General features: G+C 41.0%; 2 protein-coding genes across 3 annotated transcripts; one reads left to right on the plus strand and one right to left on the minus strand.

The window, feature by feature from the left end:
- Positions 1-3151: 3151 nt before the first annotated feature.
- On the minus strand, positions 3152-13199 carry knl1 (kinetochore scaffold 1). The gene is made up of 31 exons (XM_086101062.1): positions 13063-13199; positions 12636-12664; positions 12505-12544; positions 12315-12374; positions 12159-12241; positions 12032-12087; positions 11917-11935; positions 11793-11839; positions 11660-11712; positions 10855-11536; positions 10712-10727; positions 10516-10559; positions 10391-10440; positions 9670-10207; positions 7212-9571; positions 7000-7129; positions 6879-6928; positions 6689-6787; positions 6497-6612; positions 6324-6414; positions 6052-6168; positions 5872-5956; positions 5499-5561; positions 5366-5405; positions 5150-5254; positions 4919-5010; positions 4688-4753; positions 4368-4477; positions 4134-4255; positions 3907-4032; positions 3152-3493 (listed from the first exon to the last, which is right to left on the minus strand). Exons 2-31 carry the CDS (start codon positions 12662-12664, stop codon positions 3397-3399), a joined length of 5586 nt encoding a protein of 1861 aa, XP_085957188.1. The 5' UTR covers positions 13063-13199; the 3' UTR covers positions 3152-3396.
- Positions 13200-13424: 225 nt separating this feature from the next.
- knstrn (kinetochore localized astrin (SPAG5) binding protein) lies at positions 13425-15728 on the plus strand. 2 transcript variants are annotated; one of them, XM_086100112.1, is made up of 9 exons: positions 13425-13496; positions 13854-13895; positions 13983-14109; positions 14202-14231; positions 14316-14415; positions 14510-14624; positions 14708-14769; positions 15277-15351; positions 15454-15728. In XM_086100112.1, the coding sequence occupies exons 2-9, from the start codon at positions 13877-13879 to the stop codon at positions 15580-15582; spliced, it is 657 nt and encodes a 218-aa protein (XP_085956238.1). In that variant the 5' UTR covers positions 13425-13496; positions 13854-13876; the 3' UTR covers positions 15583-15728. The 2 variants fall into 2 exon arrangements, with proteins under 2 accessions (XP_085956238.1, XP_085956237.1); XM_086100111.1 differs by having other exon boundaries at positions 13433-13496; positions 13980-14109.
- Positions 15729-15848: the final 120 nt, after the last annotated feature.

The following is a 15848-nucleotide window of genomic DNA, read 5'->3' on the forward strand; positions in this document are numbered from 1 at the left end:
GGGTGCCAGGCCTTGGAAGTCGTGAGCAATTACAACTTGCAGGCACCTGACAGAGGCCAGGCTGCATCGGGCTTAAGACAAAGAAAAACCTGGAGCCTTCTCAAGCCCCCAAACCCTCTCTTTCTGTCTGTCTGTGTCTCCTCTTCCAATGTTTATTTTTAAAATGTTGTGCAGTCATTGAATTGCTTTGTTTTGTCATAGGTCATGATACTTATGTCAGTATACATGGAAACCATAATAAAATATTTTGGTTAATTCAGTCTAATTCAATAGACATAATAATGATTCTTATGAGGGAAACATTTTATCGGGTGAGTGTCAATAATTAAAACTGCACAATAAGCAGGGTGAAAAACAATGTGAGTGTAAATAGTGCATGTCTACATGTGCCCTGTCTAAATACTGTACGTGCACATGACAGCAGCTCATCTTCACAACAACAGACACCTAGATAAGGTGTTAACACGCTGGGGTACGAAAGGTATCGCATCCAGCATTCCCACAATACAAATAATAGCTAATCAGGATACGCATTTCAGCGCAGCTCGGTCGCGTGCATGCAAAGACTATCGGAAAAGCTTTGTCATATATAACATGAGACGTAAACAGACAGACATTTGTGACTGTGGGAACTTTGGACTGGTTCTTATTTTAAAGGAAATCTCTCCACTGGGGCTATCCATAGCATAGTTTATCAGGAAGGGTCAAGCAGGGATTTGGGTCGGAGCCTCGGGGAATGCACTTAGTCAAGGTGGCTCTTGTTCCCCTGTTAGCAAGCTCGGGGTGCGGGTCACACAATAACCACAAGTCTGGACGTTTTGCCGCCACTCACCTTCTCTAGCAGATCCTTCAAGACACTCACCGGGCAAGCGTTTCAAAAAGAGAGTGTTAAAAGCGCATGTGATGAACATGACATGCTGGATGATATGAGTGAAGATTGACAGGAAAGAAGTTTATCAAAGAGTGATCGAGCACATCCACATACACGCACTGGAAGCAGCACAGCCAAGAGAAGATTTGAATTTAGATTGTAAATGTTGGTCAGGGCTTCTGATAGTGTTTGGACCAACAGAAAAGGCCTTCTTGGCCCAAACCACACACCACTGCCCTCTACACCAAACCGCGTCGGCTTTCACAAATCAAGACAAATTTACAACATTCCCCGTTTGAAAAACTCCTTAGTTGATTTGGCCATATGTCATAACGAAAGTCACAAAACTGTTAAGCGACGGTCATTGAGCCGTCAGGGACCACGAAGGGTTGATGCAAGTGGGCAGCTGCTGTGGCTCCACAATTCCCCTGCTGAGAAGGAGCCTATTTTAACAAGGCAGACCTATTGTCTTTTCCTAAGAATGACCAGAGAATGTGGTCACTTCCGCGCGTATGTGTGTGTGCGTGTGAATTCACTGCGAGAGGAAGAGAAGGGTGAGGGGGACCAGGCTGTATTCCTTCCATTCACATCCCTCTGGGAACACATGCCACCAGAACTAATTACCTGCCTGCAAGGAGCAATTAAGTCGGCCCCCTAATGCCACATAACGAGATAACTTCAGCTGTCCGGGAGGCGTACAGGAGTGCGTCCGTAGGGGGTAGGGGTCTCTGATATCGATGACTGCAGGACACGAGAACACGGCGTTGATATTTGGAGTCAACTTTGAAGAACTGTGCTGTCCTGTATATAAAAAAAAAGGACAATCAACCATGGTAAAAGAGAATGTAAAGCAATAAACAGGTTTTATAATGAGTAATACTCACTGAAGTAGATGTGTACTTTTTTTGATGTAGGCACATATTCCAGTACGTCCACCATTTAACACACCGACTAGTCACTTTACCAGCCAGGTACACCAACACAATCCACTACAAGAGTGACATGCATTAATTCTCATCGAGAACGAAAAAATGGATGCACCCGAATTGCCCATCACATGTAAGAAAATAATACAAGTTCTTGGACCTGGGCTGGGAGAGGGTCCCAACAACACATCAAGTCCCTTAGTGGCTTTCGATCTTCCAGAACCAATTTTTGTACCATACTTACAATTGTTGATGGGACACTGATGAGGTTAGGACAGTGAAATGGTGCTTCTAGGTGTGAGGATAAAAAGATTTAAAGCGGTTGCCCACAGCTAAATGATCCATCTAATAGAATTAGTACCCACGATTGACATTGGAGGACCGTATAAATACCTATCAGGATAAAACTGTTACCTGGGAAGGAACACGGTATCATTCATATTTATGACGTAGTTTATTAAAAGAGACATTGCAGTGTTTTTGTGTGGGCAAACAGTTTTGTGAAGGTTGCCTGATCCAGAGAGGACCCTTAGTTTCATAGACCATAGCAACATTAATTGTACACCACTGGGATTCTACAGGGGGTCACCACTTTTTTATAATTTATTATTATTTTTAGAGATGTGATAGTGGTCTTCTTCACCCGTGACTCAATATTCTGTAGAATAGAATTCTCAAGATATTAGAATCGTGTCAAATATCGTGTTCTTATTTGGTGCTCCATACAGAACATGTGCCGAATAGTACCACGATTTGGCTTCCGCGTGTATACAAGCCAAAAAAGAAAAACATATTTGGGTACTTGGTGCCTCCATAAGCCTAAAGACAGTATCCTGAGTAATAGGGTGAATAGAATAAGAATGAAGTATCATTTTCAGCCATCCAAGGAGGCTGGCATTTTATGTAGCACCGCCCCCTGCTGTCGAGTGAAACCGACATCATCACCAAATGACGATTTGAGACAAACTTAACATATCCCCCGGGTCTGCTCAACATGGTTTAACAGAAGCCGTGGTTCCCTTTCAGGCCAGGAGGAGGGAATAAATTGTCTCCTTTGATGGCTTACTCAAAAGTGATGGTTTGGAAAGCCAGCCACCTTTGACCTTGGATGTCAGGGTATCAGACAGAAATGCACACCATCCCACCCTCTCAGTGGCTTGTCTCTGTTCATTTGACCTTTCAAATAACCTCAGCATCGTGTCCGTATCAATCTTGTGTCACCCACAGTGGAACAAAGCAATGTCACCCAAATGCACATGTTTTGCACACTTGACCTTACTTTTCTCGAGCAGCTGAGATGGAACACCTCCCCGGTCTGGAGAAATATTAAGAAAATTGTTTCATGAAATTTATTTTACCAAGGATATTTATTACATGCAAAAAGGGTCTTTAACTAAAAAAAGTTACATTATAAAAACATACTGAGTGCAGTAATTACAGAATTCCACACATTCTTATGAAATCACCAACCTCAAAACAGGTACAAAACTAGATGAAAAAAGATCGCCATCTACGGGTGAAAGTGGAAACTGTAAAGTGACTCATTGCAGACAAAAAAAAACAACACAGGGACTTTTACAAGTGCATGCTGTACATATTTCAACCAAGTAAATCACAATTAATCTTTTGGACAATTTTTGTCAAGAGCTTCTTGGCTGGAGTGAATGATTCCACAATCCGCTCAATCTGCTTGGCCCTGTGCACACAAACAAGAGCAGGAGCAGTTTCATGAAATTTAGAGGGCTTTTTCTCAGGGGTGTCCAAAATTTGCCACTGATTAGGAGGAATCAGCGGGACAAAATTAACCACACAGTTACAAAACACCGAATAGTCACGGGTGCCGAACACCGAGGTGCGTCTAAATCGTGGAACGGAAGGAAATGAGAGATGAAAACTAATTTTTTTTCTGCTCTTCCGTCTTGTCACCCAGTGGAAAAAGTAAACAGTACAATGCAGCCAAGCAACATCGGCCGTGTCAATTATTTTATGAAACGCAACAGGCCTCTTAAAAAACGGATAGCACGCCGTAAATAACCCCAGGACACAGTTTGGACACCCCTGCTTGAACATGTCATCTTAAACGGTCTTAAGAACCTTCGTCATACGTACGTTGTGTCTCCAATGACGTTGTTGAAGCCATGCACTTGAAGAACATACAGGTGGTTGGCTATGGTGACTGACAAGGTGACCTCAAACTTGCAACGCTTCCTCAGACTGCTGAAGACAAGATTTACTCTAGAAAAAGAAAAAAAAAGGACAACATTGGTATTTGAATGAAAAATGCAGTAATAAAAACCGACAACAATTGCAAACTATACAAGTCAACACTAACTTACCGAGTGTCCTCACAGCAAATATCCACGATATTCAGCCGTAAACCTCCCCACATTTTCAGCATTCGTAACTCCTCCCCCAAGAGGCGGCAGGTACTCACCACCGAGGACACGTCATGGAGCAACTGGACATAATAGGTAAAAAGAAATTGATGGGAAACAACAGTATCTTGCCACAGCATCAACATGCAATTCAATTTGAAAACCAATATTGGAATGTGATCCCACCACACAGACCTTTGGAATGCAGCTACTCGTTGGGTATCTCTCAACCCAGGCCGTTTCACCCTTGATGTGCTGAGAGAGCAGTTTGTGAACCAAGCATGCGTGGTTCTCAGAATTCTCATCTAGTTATAGAAATCAAGCATGAATAAAAAGGTCAAACAAATTTGAGAAGCAAGAAAATCTGTTCTAAATAAAAAAAATTTAAAAGTAATCTGGCATGACGTGTAAAATGATAGTTACAGGGTGGATGAGACTGCAAATGATCATACTGTGCCTCAAGCAAACTGTTTTCATGCGTCCCCACAGTTCATACCAACTTTTGCTTCCCTTACCATGAAGAAGAAATTGGAAATTCACTTGTGCAGTTTTACGCTCAGGTTCCTTTTCAGCGCCGTTTCCTACAAAACAAAGACGGCGCATTTATAGTTTCTCCAGCATTCCACTCACATTTCAAAAGCTCACCCGGCACCCTCATGATGATATAGGAAATGGAAAGGCGTTGGAGACTAGTAAAATACTGTACATGACTTCTCCTGACAAGGCAAAATAAAACAAATATCTACCTGCGTGCACCACCTGCAAATGCAATGTGTCGTTGAGGAAAGTGTACAGGGTGTAGTTTTCCGTCTTCTCTCGAAACCTCCATTCAGTCAGCCTGAGAAAAGACATTTGCAGAAAAAACAAAAAAAACCCAAACATGGTTATCCTGGTGTATAGGCAAACATCCGAAGAACAATTGACATTTTAAGTCGCAGCATCATGTAGCGTAAGAAGCCATGAAAAAAGAAACTGACGTATGAAGCGTGCCGATGAAGCTCTCAAGGTTTCTTGTCTCAGCTTTCAGACTGCTCAATTTCCCTGAAGCTTGCTTCTTTTGCACCTCCAGTTCATGTAATTGTCTGTTGTAAGGGGGAGAAAGCAAATACTGTACATGAAACAATTTTGATTCTTAACTGACAAAAACAACAGCGCATGTTCCAAAAGACATCGAAGAGTCTCGATCGGTTTACCGGTTTTTGTCGTCCAAAGCCTCGTTGACTTTCTTCATTTCTGTGGAAGAAATCCTCATTCATTTCACTTCACAACTGGACTTCAAATGTATAACAGTAAATTGAACTGAACACATACAGTGTGGTCGCTTACCTTCCGGGAGTGACTTCAGACTTGACATGTTTTCAGTTCCTTTTTCCTCAACTGCTGCTAGCTCTGCATGTCGGGGGATCAAATTATTACAGTAGTGACCTTTCACCCTCTGCTACTGCCAGGGGTCACCAACATGATTTTGCATAAAATAATTTGAAGAAACTACAACGACTTTCCGAAGTGTGCATCAAGCTGCTAGTCTGTCATGTGAATGAGTACCGAAAAAGGCTCAAAAAGTTTGGGGACCCTTTTGCAATACATAATGCCATAAAAAAACTAACACCTTAAATAACACAAAGAAAATAAAATATCAAATTAGATAAAATGAACATATTGAATATAGTCGTGAATATTTTTTCAGGGACTGCATTACCTGCTTCCAAATCACCAATACAATCGTCCAGAATTTGGATCATCTCATTAGATTCAACTGCACTTTTGAATTTCTGTTGCTCGTCCTGAAAAGAATAAAACCTCAATGTCAGGCGATCTCAGTCTTGAGAGTACACATATGTTTTGTTTTTGTTTTTTTAATGTGGGATTGTCGAATTACCGCAAGAGTCTGTACAAGAGACGAGTACAGGACGGCCTTCATTTCATGTGCGCGGACTTTGCTCATCTTTCTGAAGAAATTGTTTCTTTCTTTTAGCTTCACACCCAAAGATCGGATCTGTTGACTCAAACAAAAGCAGTCAATGCACGACTAAATTCACTGAATGCCCTCATTGTGGGGGCTCAAGCGATTGGCTTTCAATATGGGAAGGTCTTTTGCAAGCCAAATGACAACAAAAGCCAAAAAAAAAAAAAAAAAAAAAAAGCCAATACCTCCTTTTCTGAAGATTTTTTCACATCTGCCCACAAATCTTGATTGATCACCTTGAGTGGTTTGTTTAAGTCCAATATTCTGCAATTCAATCTGAGAAGACATAGGTGCAGTATGACCCGCATGGATTTATGACTATCACAAAAATAATAATAATAATAATAAATACTCTTACCCTTCCATCTTCTGAGAGACAATCTCGAAATCAGCTTCATAGACAATTCGTTTAGGATGATTTATATGTCTGTTTTTTAATACATCTATTGCTGAGCAACCGGTGCCACGTGGAACCTGAGAACAATAAAAAAACAATTCATATTACTGCATGACAGTTTTGTTTTCATCTTTTTGGGTAGTATAAACCTACTCTGCTGGGAAGGACGCTTTGCCGGGGTTTATGGATCACAAAGTCTATGTTGAAGAGTTTAAAGAACTCTAGCGCCGTGATGCTGCCATCATTTAATTTCTGTAAGGAAAACGACTCACTCACAGGGGTTTGTTGGGCAAACAAGTAAGAAAAGCATAAATTGAGAGCTAGAAAAAACAACCAAACAAACCTGCATATCCCTGTCTTCAAGGTGGGATTCCAACATGCTGTGTTTAAAAGCTGAAGGCAACAAAAGAAAGTGATGTCAAAAAAAGAAAAGACAAAAAAACTTATGCAAGGAGAGAACTTACTAGAATTGAATGTAGCATCACTTCGGCTGCTGTTTGAGAGGGTACTGTTGGAGGAATCCATCGTCTGGTTTGATGATGGAACTGTGGTGGTGTTCACACGATCGTATTCCGGAACATGAGCGGGTATTTCCTGGTGGGAAAATCAAACTGAAAAATGTAGCGGTCGCATGCAAGGTTTTGGAGAAGGATTCACTGCATGCAAATTGACGTACCGTTGCAACAGCCTCCGGTAACATCACACTGGATGCCTTCATTTTCTTTTCGTCCCCTGTCTGGTTTTCATCGGATGGCAAGCGCCTCTTTATCCCTTGGGCGCCGTTTGGGCTGTTTTCTTGAAAAACATTGTCCGGTGAGGTTTCATCGACGTTGAAGTCTTCAAAAGGGATTGCGTTTTCCGAGATTTTGTTGTCCAATGTGTCGGAGAAATCTTCGCAGCTACCAAGCTCTTCATCATAAATGTCACTCACGTCGTCATCATTCCATTTGTTGAGTGTACTGGTCACGTCGGTCGCTGTCCCCCCTGCTGATTTTTCCTGAGAAGTGCCAGAGGCGGAGTCGGTCTTCTTTGGTTCGTCAGCTCTGCTTCTTTGTGGCAGTTTTGGCTTAAAGCCTCTCGTGGACAGTCTGGACATCAGCTCTGGAGTCTTCAACTTGAAAGGCGTTCCCACAGCGGTGTAGCCTTGCAGACCATATCGCGTATCCTCATCCTCTGTGTCTCTTAAGCCCGGTTGAACGTCCGGCACAAATTCAGACTCTTTGTACTCTTCTTTTGTGTTTTTGTCAGTGTCAGGCTCCAAATTAGTCTCAGAGGTCGCACTTACCATCTGACTCAAGCGCCTCACTTTTAACTGGAGATCAGCAATGCGGAATCGTGCAGACTGACTTGAATCTCTGCCATCGTCACCTGAATTTAACTTCTGCGACAAAGAACTGGTTTTATTCCTTGATTCGGCTTCTTTGTGACTTTGGGTTTCTTCGGACTTGACAGCATCTGGACTTTCCTCTACATCTCGACCAAGCTCTTGAAAGGTCTGCTGTGAAGTCATCTCTTGGGTGCCTCCAACATCAGCATATGGGCGTTGTGTTGATGAGTCTGTTTGAACATCTGTCTGGTTGATACTTACATCTACTCCATGTAAAGTGCCGTCCGCGTTCTTTTGTGTACTTAAAAGGCTGTCATGGAGAGTAGTAACTCCTGGGACTTTGTATTTATCATCCACATACAATGTTTTAAGTTGGGCTGGCATGAAGCAGTTTGTGTCAACAGCTTCTCCAAAGGATGGTTCTGCCGGAGGATCTACTTTGGTGACCACGCGGTGAGGCCAAGGGAAACCTGTATTACAAAAGATATTTTGTCCTGGATTGAAACCGAGTACTGATAAAGATCTTTTTCTTTGCGTCACATCCATCGCCGCGTCACTTGCTGAAAAACCGATGTTTTTTTCTCCTCCAGTAGCTACAGAGTGATTTTTGTGTGCTTCTGGGTCCAAGGGAGTATCAATCATTGCAGTGAGGCTTTGCGTCATGTCCATGGCTGCGTCATTTGCTGAAAACCTGATGGTATTCTCTCCTCCAGCATGCACAAAGGGGACACTTTTGTTTGCTCCTGCTTCAAAGGGAGTGTCGATCATTGCAGTCAGACTTTGCGTCATATCCATGGCTGCATCATTTGCTGAAAACCTGATGGTTTTTTCTCCCACATTAGGTACAGAGTGGACTTCTTTGTGCGCTCCTGTTTCAGACTGAGTGTCAATTATTGTTGTGAGGTTTTGCGTCATATCCATGGCTGCGTCATTTGCCGAAAACCTGATGGTATTCTCTCCTCCAGCATGCACAAAGGGGACACGTTTAGGTGCTCCTCCTTCAAAGGGAGTATCGATCATTGCAGTCAGACTTTGCGTCATATCCATGGCTGCGTCATTTGCTGAAAACCTGATGGTATTCTCTCCTCCTTGAGGTACAGAGTTGACTTCCTTGTGCGCTCCTGTTTCAGATCGAGTATCGATCATTGTGGTGAGGTTTTGCGTCATATCCATGGCTGCGTCATTTGCTGAAAACCTGATGGTATTCTCTCCTCCAGCATGCACAAAGGGGACACTTTTGTTTGCTGCTGCTTCAAAGGGAGTGTCGATCATCGCACCCAGACTTTGGGTCATATCCATGGCTGCGTCATTTGCGGAAAACCTGATGGTTTTTTCTCCTCCAGTAGGCGCAGAGCGGACTTCTTTGTGCACTCCTGTTTCGGAATGAGTATCAATTATTGTGGTGAGGTTTTGCGTTATATCCATGGCTGCGTCATTTGCTGAAAACCTGATGGTATTCTCTCCTCCAGCATTTATAAAGGGGACACTTTTGTGTGCGCTTGGTTCAAAAGGCAGGTCAATGTTTACGGTAAGACTTTGGGTCATATCCATTGCGGCGTCATTTGCTGTGAACCTGATGGTTCTCTCATCACTGCTAGGCAAACTGTCCAGAATTTCGCGTGACTGCATTGTGAAAATACGAGGCGTATTGACAGAGCCACTTTGAGTCACATCCAAGTTGGAATTGTCGGATGTCCCAATTCCCTTTCCTAAATACACAGAAGAAAATTATTATTATTTTTTTTTTTTGCATTTCAGTTGTAAATATCACTCGAAATTATTTGAATTTTTTTTTGTTGTACAGTACCTGTATTATAAGATGACCTCTGTTCATCAGAGAACAGCTGATGAAATGTGGCTCGTTGACCTTTAGGGTGTATTAATTGTGTAGGTAGGAGACATTGGAGAGGCTTATCAATCCGTGTAACAATGTCTCTTTGAAATTCTGTCATATTCATGCTCAGGTCCTCTTTGGGATGCATTGGATCTCCGTTGAAAGGTTGCTCATTTGCCCCAACCAGAGGGTTAACCCGAGTCATTCTGGCATGTCCAGGATTGACTCTGGGGCCATCTGTTTTAAAGATGTTTGCAAGGAATTTTTCAAATTTGGGGTCCAAACTTATTCTAGATGAAAGAGGGTGGCCAGTAGTCGCTCTGTGTTTCTTTTCCATTGATGGCGCTAAAAGGGCAGTTTTTCCTTCACAAAGAAAATGGTTGAAATTTGGAGCTGGAGGAGGGGACAGCGCTCCTGTGATTTTAGCAGTACAACTCTGCGCCATGTCCAGACAGGTGTCATCTGCAATGAAACCTGTTGCTTTCTCTGTGGATTTTTCTTTAGAATTGTCCTAAAAAATAAAATTACATGTCAGCACATCATCAGAAATGCACATATTTTCAAGTAATCTGGAAGCAGTTTGAAGATTAAAGTATGGTACGTAATGTCGAAAAAAAATTGTGTGCACATTAAAAATGGGTTGAATCGGAGTACGATGTTAGAGTAGCGTTTTATGCAGCATTTTAAAACTTACCCTTTGCTCTTGAAGTGCATGGAAAGAATGGTTCTTTAAAGAGTTTTTATCTAAAAAGGTAAAACACAGGTTAATATAATAAGAATTAGATGACTTCAGCTGATCTGGCTAAACAAACAACCTACCAGCAATCTGAAGGGTCGCTTCTCCAGCATTTTCCTTCTCCAACCTTTTGGGAACCAAACACAATGTTAGCTACTCAACATAATTTTATAGACAACAAGATGTGAGGCACAACGATGACAAAAATTCTGACTGGCAGTTCCTGAAATATAATGAAGTAAAAATGACTGAGCGAAGCGAGAGTGTAATCAAACACACCTGTTTCCAAACGTTGCTGCCGTAAAGAAAAAATAAAGTTATTAAAGATGTTAAAAAGCTACTGAGAAAAGTGAAATGAAATTACTATGAGCGAGTCAGTTGGAAACGAAACATGTTTTGTTGGGGGGGGGGGGGGGGGGTACCTTTTGGATTGGATGATCCCACAGTTATTCTGGTGTGTCTTGCTTGTGATGCAGTATCACATTGGGAATACATTTCTTGTTGGGGAAAAAGACATTGAAAAGGATCATCTGGGTCATCATTCAATCCTGCAACGTGGTCCGTGTGAGTAACTGTCACATCCATCTTGCCATCGTCATCGTGAGAGAGTCCAATATTCTTGCCGTTATGAGGTGATTTCCCCGTTTCAGAATGAACCAAAATTGGAGCTTGATTTTCCTTGTCCACATCTACCTTCTGGGTTTTAATCAGGGACATACTAGTTTCGAATGTGGTTTTGTGTTGTCTCACATTTGATCCATGTGACTTTGAACGGAGCAAGTTGTTGAAAGAAGGATCTAAGCCGAGCACTGATGACATAACACTAAAATCAGTGATTTGGCCACCGCATGGCATTTCTAACTCTCTTGCGATGTTCGTGTTGTGGCTGAGGCTCATATCCATGGATTCGCCATTTGCTGAGGACATCGTACTCTTCTTTCCACAAGAAAGCAAGGTGGGTCCATTTTTCTGTGCGCCGTCTACACGATAGTCGTCAGTATCAGCAATGTTGATAGTGTGACTCTGGGTCATTTCCATGAAGCCATCATCCTCATTATACATCATGGTTTTCTCTCCAAAGCCATCCCCAAGTTCAAAGTTGGCCTGAAGATGAGTAAAGTGTGAATGAATGGAGACCCAAAAGATTTGGAAAGCATCTTTGACGAACATTACAAGGGTTCACATTCAAAACCAAGCAATGCGGTATAGTAATAAAGATAATCTCACATTTCCTTTTACATCATAGGCACGAAGAGGTGCGGTTATCAGCGGTTCCATTCCTAGATTGATTTTGGACAAACATATTTACAATGGACGCAACAGCAAAAAGCAGCTGAACAGAATTTTTAAAAAGACGAACCCATTATTTGTTGAACGATCCTCTCTTCACCAACTGACCCCTCGGCACTACAACGTGGCAAATGAAAATGCTAAATACATGTTTTATTTTTGTGAAATAAGATCTTCCGAAATAGTCACTTTACCCATTTTGTGCTGGTATCGCTGTGAAGAAAAAAATTGCAAGAAAACAATTACAACACTGCTGAATGTTCAGTATGAAATAACTTACTGCCAATATATTTATGAGACTTGACATACCTGTAGACATTAACTCTTGGAATGGACCGCGAACAGGGGAGACATGTTTCGCATCCCTTTGGAAAGAAAGAAAGTATGAAAGTAGGTTGTTGTTTTAACACAAAGATGTGTGTTTTCAGTGTTTTACTTGGAATAAAGAAGGACATCATTGGCTGGTGCAAAGCTAACCCTTCTGGAATTTCTTTTTCCTACCGGTTTGGCACACTCAACCTGAATGAAGATAATACATTAGAAAAATGTAGTAATATTCGAGTAGAATTTTTAAGGCAACAAATCCATTTGCCTCATTTTCCTGTTGCTCTGGATCTGTGAATCTTGTTGATTTCCGTGGGTCTTTAAGGATCTGGAAAATTAAAATATAAATCAATTAGAAAACATATCAAAATTGTTGTAATTGCACATTTTTTTCCATAAAGTACGTAAGAAAACAAACTGGAGTTTGTCGTCATCATTAGGTTATTGGCATTACTCACAGAAGAAATGCGTCTCCTGGAGAAATATCCACTGTTTTCACTGTAACACAAAACAAACAAGTCAAATCACAAAACTCGATCAGAAGGTGTCAGAACATCATGTTGAGTGTACCAAAAGTGTTTTGACTCACTCATTCTTGCCAGAGTCCAAGAGATCCATCTTCAACGAAATTATAGAAAGAGGACTCACAATTAAATGATGTACAGGCAACATTTCATTGGCAGTAACGTTTTAAATTATGCTTTTTAAAAAAATCTCTTCAGAAATCTTAAAAGCAAAAGTTAATGTTAATACTTTTCTTGTCGGGGTGAATAGTTACAAATTTTCCCATAAATTAGGTGGGTTTGTATTTGGGATAAATTATTGTTTAACAAATAATAAATACGCTAATAAACGGCAAATAACTATGTTCATCGGGTTTGGTGCTCCTCAAAAAGACACCAAACGTTAGTAACTTTCACAAAATTAAATTCGTGTGCATTTGTATTTGGCTGCTAGCATTATAGCAAGCATTAATAGAGCATAAACATGCAAATAAATAATAAAGTCAGACATACCTCTTAGTGGTGACTTGTGAATTGGTAAATATTGTTAAGCGTTAACAAATAAGTGTAACCATAACTTCAAAGGCTAAAGATTTAAAACGTAAAAAATAAACCGTGTTCGATCAAACGTCAACGAGAAGTTAACGTCGGCTGGAGTTTTGAATTTAGCCGCCGCCGCGCATGCGCAGTTAAATTCTGCCGTTGGTTTTACCATGATTTATTTCGATTCATTGTTCATTTGGTTTGATTATGTGAGTTTACAGAATTCTTTACAAATACTAAAACATTAAATGACAAAATATTTAGAAATATGTCATTTTTAGAGTCTGAGAGAGGCATTCCGGTAATGACGCAAAAACCGGAAATACAATCCGGTACTTGTCTCTTTTTTAAAAAATACTGAGGCTGACTGTTTGACGGCGCATTTTCATGCAGCATTCTCTACGGTAGGATACATTTGGAAAGTTATTGTGTGTTTGGAATATACAAAGTTATGTTGCACTATTTTACCCTTAATATTGTGTTGCACCAAAATGTACTTGCGGCGTTGAAAACTCGAACTGCGGTATTTCGCAAAATTTGTGCTTGGAGTTCTCGCGCGATTGACGGTAAAAATAACTAGTTCATTCTACTTACAAGTGTATATATACAATACATTCCCCTGAAAAAAGACACAATTGAATTAGTTAAGTAATGAGATACCTTGTTGTGTATGTGCATTTTTCGCAATATTCTTTGCCTAAATGATCTCTTCAATAACCTCCATCACCAAACCAATAAATAATTTGTCATCACTTTTGCAGTCGCTGGCATCTTGGGTAGGACAATGTCAAAAATTCCCAGAGGTCAGCACAATTGGTCGCTTTCTTAACTTTTTTATGTAATTGATTTGAAGAACATATCTTTAATTTGGTATCATTTTTTCCCAGCAGGACAGCTCCATACAGAGCCAAAGAAATCAGCGCATAAAAATGAAATGAAGGACACAGCAACCGGATGTGCTTCAGCAAAGACTCGCCAAAAAGATGGTGTCCTAAGACAAAAAGAACACATATCACGGTGAGAAAACATGAAGAATGCTCCTGAAAATGGATAATCATTTATTGGCTACATGTAACGTGTTTTCCCCGATTCCCACTCTTTTTCTCCAGAGAAAATGTTGTGCCAAAAGTTTACAAAGGGTAAGTACATAAAATGATTTTGTGTTGAAGAATAGTAGCGATTTATCCTTATTCATATAAACAAGTGAATTATGCTTGTCTTAGGGTTTCAACAAGATATGAACTGCAGGCAGAACTGAAGGAGCAAAACCAACAATTGTCAGCTGCCAAAGGGCAACTGGAGAAAAAACTTACAGAAGCACAGGTATAGAAAGTTCACCGACTCTTTCGATTGGCATCATGCTTGGTGCGACTATAGTTTCACTGGTTTATGCCCAATTTTTGTTTTTAAAACCCAGCAAAGAGTTTCCCATCTGGAGCAGCAGTGCAGTGACCTTGAAAAAGAGAATTCTGAGGTCCAGAAAAACCTCAAGGACTGTCAGATAATCCTAGTGGCTTCAAAAATAGACCCAAGTAAGTATGTTTCAAAGCACGCTGTTGTAATTATTATGTTTATAACATTATTGAAATTAAAATGTATTTCGATTGCTACTTAGTTTCAGGAGAACTAATTGGTGAAGCTGCACGCCAGAATGAAGAACAAAGAAAAGAAGTCATGGTATGCACATGTATTTACGGTTCTTTTCTCAACTTCATTTAATGTTCTGTAAAATTAATAATAGTATGAATACATGCACAAGATTTCAAACCAAATCCAAATGATTTCAAACCAAATCCAAATGATTAGGCGGCCTGGTAGTCCAGTGGTTAGCACGTCGGCTTCACAGTGCAGAGGTACCGGGTTCGATTCCAGCTCCGGCCTCCCTGTGTGGAGTTTGCATGTTCTCCCCGGGCCTGCGTGGGTTTCCTCCCACATTCCAAAAACATGCATGGCAGGTTGATTGGACGTTCTAAATTGTCCTAGGTGTGAGTGTGGGCGTGGATGGTTGTTCGTCTCTGTGTGCCCTGCGATTGGCTGGCAACTGATTCAGGGTGTCCCCCGCATACTGCCCGAAGACGGCTGGGATAGGCTCCAGCACCCCCCGCGACCCTAGTGAGGATCAAGCGGTTCGGAAAATGGATGGATCCAAATGATTATTATTACAAAACTTGTATCCGATTGCAGGGTGTCTACGCAGACCTGTTGAAAGAATTAAAGGTTTTTGGGAACATGGCAACTCAGCAGCATTCTCGTCTGCAGGTGATATTATTATTATTCGGTTTATAATTTCTATACTAGACCATAAATGGGTTCAAATATTTGCATGTTTTGACATCCATTCATTTTTCAATACACTTTTAGGAACTCCAGAAAACAATGAAAGACCTAACTGAAGCACGGGAACAAATGATGCAAGAGAGACAGACCTTCGCTCTGGAGGCTGCTGACTTGGAAAAAGGTCTCATGGAGGCAGAAGCTCTATTATTGTAAATGTGTTGTGCAGCCTCGTGTAAATGTGCAAGCGTGTCCGTTAATATGGAGTCTAATGTTCGTGTTGTTCATGTATGTGTGTGAGTACATAATGCCTTTAATTGTCATTGTTATTCAGTGTCAATAAATAAAGTTTCTCGTTTCCTGTTTCAAAACAATGTTTTTTTTAATGAATACTGCAGGTATGAGCTTGCAGCAAGCTTTGATTCATCCTTAGCTTTATATTTTCCCCGAAAATTATTTCAAAGCAAAACAGTGTGGTAATA

This window comes from Hippocampus guttulatus, chromosome 20 (genome assembly GCF_054856545.1).
Source record: "Hippocampus guttulatus isolate MCC_2025c chromosome 20, RoL_Hgut_1.0, whole genome shotgun sequence".
Taxonomy (NCBI): Eukaryota; Metazoa; Chordata; class Actinopteri; order Syngnathiformes; family Syngnathidae; genus Hippocampus; species Hippocampus guttulatus.

Bases quoted from the DNA above. Each gene is read 5' to 3' on its own strand.
- knl1 (XM_086101062.1), bottom strand. From the start codon at position 12,664: ATGGATCTCTTGGACTCTGGCAAGAATGA. The intron at 5,406-5,498 runs GTAAGCGACCAC...TTTCTTCCACAG, and splicing joins TCTGAAGTCACTCCCGGAAG to AAATGAAGAAAGTCAACGAG. The intron at 4,256-4,367 runs GTCTGTGTGGTG...TATTATGTCCAG, and splicing joins CGAGTAGCTGCATTCCAAAG to TTGCTCCATGACGTGTCCTC.
- knstrn (XM_086100111.1), top strand. The intron at 14,232-14,315 runs GTAAGTACATAA...TGCTTGTCTTAG, and splicing joins GTGCCAAAAGTTTACAAAGG to GGTTTCAACAAGATATGAAC. The intron at 14,770-15,276 runs GTATGCACATGT...ATCCGATTGCAG, and splicing joins AACAAAGAAAAGAAGTCATG to GGTGTCTACGCAGACCTGTT.